Here is a 6,257-nt window from a genome sequence, read left to right on the forward strand (position 1 = left end):
AAAAAAAAAACATCAAACATAATATATTGTTATATAGAAAAGCTCAAACAACCAGTTATTTAGCCATTTGGGGCCTGCCTACCTTGCTTATTATCCTATTAAACTGCATCCAATGTCTAGCCATAGAAAAGATAAACCCCTGGGCTGTATAAAGACCCCAAACCACTGCTGCCCTTCGGAGTTCTCTGACCCAGAGACGACCCATCTGAGCTCAACACGCAGGGCAACATGATCTAGTTACACCGGCCCCCTTCTCGGATCCCTTTCTTCCCCAAGACTTCCTTGCCCTCTTCCCCTTCTGGGTGGTGGCACCCTCATCTCTAGAAGGTCTCACACTGTGAGGGACCCCCTCAGCAGGCAAACCTGTCAAAATGCCTCCCAAACAACGCTTATTGTATGCTACTGCCATCTTGTGGTCCCTTCTTTCTTCTTGATCAGCCCTGAAATCCCTCCAACTCAGGACAGCACCAGGGTAGGCACAGCTTCCTGATGACATCCGCGTCCCAGGCCCAGCTCTATCACTTATCAACTGTGCAGCCTCGGTGCTACGGTCCGAACGTTTGTGTTCCCCCAAAATTCGTACCTTGAAATCCTAACCCCCAAGGTGGTGGTATCAGGAGGTGGGGCCTTTTGGGAGGTGACTAGGTCATAAGGGTGGAGCCCCCATGAATGGGATTAGTGCTCTTATAAGAGGCCCCGGAGAGTGGCTCCCCCTTCCACCACGTGAGGGCACAGTGAGAAGGCACCATCTATGAAGCAGAGAGCGAGCCCTCACCAGACACCAAATCTGATGGCACCTTGATCGTGGATTTCCCAGCCTCCAGAAGTGTGAGAAATAAATGTCTCTTGTTTATGAACTACCCAGTCAGTGGCATTTTGATGTCACAACCCGAATGGGCTAAGACACTCAGCCAAAGAATAGTAACTCCCCAAGCCTCAGTTTCCTCATCTGTAAAAATGGGGATAGTAGTACGACCTGCCTCTTAGGGCTGCGGTGAGGATTCAACGAGAGGAAGGTATGAAGACGGACTGGCACATGGCACAGTGGAGCAACTGCTCAACACGCGACGGCTGCTGGGGACAGGGCTCTCCATGCTGTCTCCACTACTCTGTTAACTCAACTCACGTACTAACAATTTCCGCCCACTCAACGCCTCTTCCTGTCTTTTTTTCCCTTGACTTCTGGAATAATGTCAAATAGTGCTGGTGATAACAGGAGTCCTTGTCCCGGCCTCATTCCTGACTTCAGTGAGGGTTTCCCTCAGGTTTCACCATGAAGAATGACGTTTAGTTTTTCGAATGGAGAAGACCTAGTAGCTTTTTCTTGCCCATCCCACTGCCCAGGGCCGGGATGCGCATTCACAGAGATTCTGGGCCAAGTCAGCGCCACCCACTCCCGGGCCGCACCTCGAAGGAGCTCCTGCTTCCTGCTCAGGCACTCGCGCTCTTTGTCACAGATCTCCCGCCTGTTGTCGGCGGTGAGCCTCTTCATGGCCACGTCCAGGTCCCCCTTCTGCTTGGCCACAAAGTCCCGGTCCTGTTGGGGAGGGAGGAGGACAGACCTTTACCCAGAGCTGGCTTGGCCATCTCAATGTTTACTCCTATTACAGAAGAAAAGTCAGCGTGATTAGAGAAGAAAATTTAGAAAAGAGAAAGAAATACATGGAGGGGAACTTTAAGAGAGACTTAGAGATGTATCAACCAACTGCGACACGTGGGCTTCATTTGGATCCTGGATCAAAGCACAAACTGCTTAAAAAAAAAAGAATGTCATCCACGAGACAACGAGAAATTGAATTTCTACAACATGACTTGAGTGCAAATGTGATATTATTCAGCAATTATTGTTAAATTTTTTAAATGTGTTTATGGTATTGTGGTTATTTTTGTGATATTTGAGATGTTTATAGGTAAAATGATATTATGCTTGGGATTTGATTCAAAATAATAGCATCGGGTCAGGAAATGAATGAGTAGACGTGAGTTGATAATTGCTGAGATTGGGTGGTGGGTATCTGGGGGTTCATCATACCATTATTCTTATTCCAGTCTATGTTTTTAATTTTCCATAATGAAGAGGAAAAAAATTAAAATAAAAAAATCTTAGAAACTACATAAGACGAAACTAAATATCCCCACTAATCCTGTCACCCATGGCTAGTAACTGTTTGTAGTATATCTAAACAAGTATATCTATAGCTATTATTATTGTTGTTTCACAAAAATTATTTGAAAGGACTCAAAGAGATATCCGTATAGTTGTGTTTATAGCAGCATTATTCACAACAGTCAAGAGATGGAAACAATCCAAGTGTCTATAGACAGATGAATGCATAAACAACATGTGGTGTATATATACAATGGATATTATTCAGTCTTATAAAGGAAGGAAGTTCTGACACATACAACATGAACAAACCTCAAGGACATTATGCCAAGTGAAATAAGCCAGACACAAAAGCATAAATACTGAATGAGTCCACTTAGATATAGAATAGTCAAAATCGTAGACAGAAAGTAGAGTAGAAGTTACTAGGGGTTGGGGGAGGGGAGATAGGGAGTTATTGTTTGATGGATACAGAGTTTCAGTTTACAAGATGAAAAGAATTTTGGAGATAGATGGTGGTGATGGTTGCACAATATGAATGTGCTTAATGCCACCAAACTGTACACTTACTAATATTGAAGATGGCAAATTTTATGTTATGACCATTTTACCACAATTAAAAAAACTCATTTAAAAACCTTTCCATGTTATAATGTAATCTGTCAAATGTTTTAAATGGCTGAAAATATTTCATGCTATGGCTACACCCTAACTTGTTTATCCAATAGAATAATAGAGTGTTTCCAGGGTTTCTCTATTTTTTTTTTTTTATTTTTTTGAGACAGGGTCTTGCTCGGTTGCCCAGGCTAGAATGCAGTGGCCTCATCACAGCTCACTATAACCTCACACTCCTGGGCTCAAGAGATCCTCCTGCCTCAGCCTCCCTAAGGGCTGGGATTACAGGCATGAGCCACTACACCTGGCCCCTGTGTTCTTTTTCTGATCATAGGTTCAAGGGACAGGCTGTAGGGTGTCCCAGAAAGAACTGCAAAGCCTAGAGTCAGACCAAGTTTGTGGCCTTGGCCCCCGACTGTGAATTCTAAAATGTCACCTCTCTGAGGCTGTTTCCTCTTCTGCAAATGGGAAAACTAACAGCACCTACCCCAGGAAGCCATGGATGCTGAACCAGATAATATACAAAGATCTGTAAATGTGAACTCTAAGATTTCTCTGCATTTGGGGCTGAGGAAGCAGAATGCGCAAAGACCCCCTAGTGGGAACAAATGGGAGCATCCTGGCAAGGGTTGGAAAGGTGGCTGTGAGGCGGGGGCAGGGCAGTGAGGAGGCAGGTTTTAGGTTTTATCTTACAGACAAAGGGAAGCCACTGAAGGCTATTAAGGGGGTTGGTGACTTGGTCAGATGCGGAATTTGTGTTGGCTTGAGAGAAGGAACTGTAGGGAAGCACCACAGCAAACTGGGAGACCAGCCGGGAGACAACTGCTGGGGCTCCCGAGATACTGTCAAGGTGATGGATCAGAGATAGGAGATAGAAATCTACACATTCCATGCTCGAGGAGGTGACGAAGGATGGAGGGGAAGGAGGGGTCAGGAAGGACAACGTTTCTAGCCTGACAGGCTGCAAGGAAGGAGGATGGAGCCCCCTCAGAACATGAGAACAGGACCAGGTCTGGGAGACTGTAGTAGGTTTGATGTCTTTTAGACTCCAAAAGATGCCAAGTGGGCAGATGGATATACTGGGTTGGTCAAGGAGATCTGACATACAAAAAAATCACCCTAAAACAAGGCAGGAGATGCTAAGGGTTTTGGGTACTGAGGTCAATGTAAAGGGCGGGGGTGTCCGGAGACGGCAGAGCTCACTTCCAGGGGAAGTGATGCAATCAGGGAAGGCTGCATGGAGCAGGGGACAATAGGGAGCCATGAAGACGGGGCTGGACTTAGGTATTCAGAACACGAGATAGGCGTCCGAGGGGAAGGATCTGGTCACCATTCAGGGTCTCAAGCCTGGGACACCCCCCAGTGCCTCTACTCCCCAACCAAGAGCTGAGGACTCACAAGTAGCAGCTTTTTCTGTGTGTGCTCCTCCATCTTCTGCTTCATGCTCTCCTTCCGCTGCTGCCGGGGGAGCTTCTCCACCTCATTCTTCACCTGCACCGGAGACAGCAGAGAGCGGCTGGGTCAGGGTACCTCCTTACACTTCCTGAACTATAACCTTCAACCCCAGAACTCCTGGGCCAGGGAGACTGAAGACGAGGCTCAGCTTCCCAGGCGCCAGCCCCCTACCAAGCCAAGCCCCTCTGACCAGGAGGCCTCCTTTGCTCTACCAGTGCCTGCGGCCAGCCCCAGCTGCTGGGCTCCCCCAGAGTGGACAGGGGCTGTTTCCAGCTGCTTGGTAGCCACCCTCCTTCTTCAGGTAAGAGCCTCTCAGTTTCCTTTAGGGCAATGATTCTCAACCTTTTAAAAAAATTATTGGCCCCTCAGAAGCCCTTTTATATAATCACTCTCCCCATTATGAAATATTAATCCCACAGATACACTGTCAATTTGTTAAACCATTGTAATAATTAAGTTGTTTTGCTTCCTCGGGATAATAATATTGGCCCAGCTGAGAATGCATGCTTCAGGTCGTCCCACACCCCAGGGCCTGAGGTTCAGGCGGTGACACCCCCCCCCCAACAGGCTCTAGGCTGGGCACATGATCCGGGCTGGTCGAGTGGCATATTCCATGCCCCCAGTCTCAGGCATTGGCTCAGGGATGAGCATGTGACCCTTGCTGGGCCAGTGAGAGCTTCGGGACATTTGCTGGAACTCTGGGAGGAAAGCTGTCTCTGTCCTCTGGGGCTGCTGAGCTGGGAGGATGTGGCCTGGAGGGGTCTGCCTGAGACAAACTTAATACCAGGAAGCAAGAGATGAGATGAGATGCCAAGAGATGAGAAAGAATTCCTGGCAACGCTTCTGCCCTCCCGGTAAGAAGCCAGTAAATATTCGTTCTTCCTTAAGACAGCTGGGCTTGGGTTTCTGTCTTTTATAACAGAGGAGGGAGAAGAGATTCATGACACGTCTCTCTGAGGAAACTAGAGTTCCTCAGACAGTTGTTTCTGAGAAACCTACGCTTCACAGGTGCCTAACAACGCAAAACACGCCCTGACTGCAAAGGGCCCTTAAGAGCATCTGTTGAGGGGAAAAATACTGCACGTGATTGAAAAAAGAGATGCAGGTAAGCCGACATAGGCCGTGTCTCCTGTCAATTACAATGAAAACTCTGGATAAAATACAAAAAGGAACCACTTGAAGACTCTAAAAACTAAACAAAAGTAGGTACCATGAAGGGGAGTCAAAACTTACAGAAGGGACTAGTACAGGGGTAAGCGTCCTACTTTTTTTCCCCTTTGCTCTTCTGGCTTTGCACAAGTCCCAGACTTACTCAGTGATGCAGCAGAAAAGGTGGCTAAAACGCCATAAGAAACCTCATCTTTCTGGCTAGAAAATCAGGAAAAGGAGTCTGTGCAAGCCAGTGAGTGTGGGATGAATCCCAAAGAGAAGAGTGCAGGAAAAGGGAAATCTCCCTAATTCTGTGCACGAACACACGTGTCTCACATTGACCCCCGGCTGAGCATGAATGACACAAATGGAAAGCAGCATAGCCAACAATAAACAAACAAAAACCCAACTAAACTAAACCCACAGAAGATAAGACAGAACTTGTGGTCTGAACCTAACAGGGTTGCCTGCTAAAACAAAAAAAGTCAACATTCTCCAAAAGATTGTAAGACGGACCCAGAGTCTACAGACCATAACATTAAAATGTCAAGGATACAATAAAAAATTATTCTACGTACAAAGAATTAGGAAATATGACCAACTTTCCAAAAAAAGAATCAACAAATATCAATACAGATGTTAAAATTAGCAGAAAAAAACCTTTGAAGTAGCTATTATAATTATGCTCCATGAGGTAAAGGTTAAAGGTCTTTAATATTTGAAATTAATGGACAAATGGAATTTCACAGCAGAGAAATACAAACTATTTTTTTAAAATCATTTAGAAGGCCGGGTGCGGTGGCTCACACCTGTAATCCTAGCTCTCTGGGAGGCTGAGGCGGGCAGATCGTTTGAGCTCAGGAGTTCGAGACCAGCCTGAGCAAGAGTGAGACCCCGTCTCTACCAAAAATAGAAAGAAATTAATCGGACA

At 46.2% G+C, this 6,257-nt stretch overlaps 1 protein-coding gene across 1 annotated transcript in view; it reads right to left on the minus strand.

Moving 5' to 3' along the window:
- The window catches only part of STK10 (serine/threonine kinase 10), a 115,103-nt gene that overhangs the window by 15,221 nt on the left and 93,625 nt on the right, over positions 1–6,257 (minus strand). The window contains exons 13-14 of the mRNA XM_012649734.1: positions 4,121–4,213; positions 1,408–1,537 (exon numbers count right to left, since the gene is read on the minus strand). Of these exons, the coding sequence (XP_012505188.1) occupies positions 1,408–1,537; positions 4,121–4,213 (223 nt within the window). The remainder of the gene's footprint in view (positions 1–1,407; positions 1,538–4,120; positions 4,214–6,257) is intronic.

Source organism: Propithecus coquereli, unplaced genomic scaffold (genome assembly GCF_000956105.1).
Source record: "Propithecus coquereli isolate 6110/MARCELLA unplaced genomic scaffold, Pcoq_1.0 Scaffold301, whole genome shotgun sequence".
NCBI lineage: Eukaryota > Metazoa > Chordata > Mammalia > Primates > Indriidae > Propithecus > Propithecus coquereli.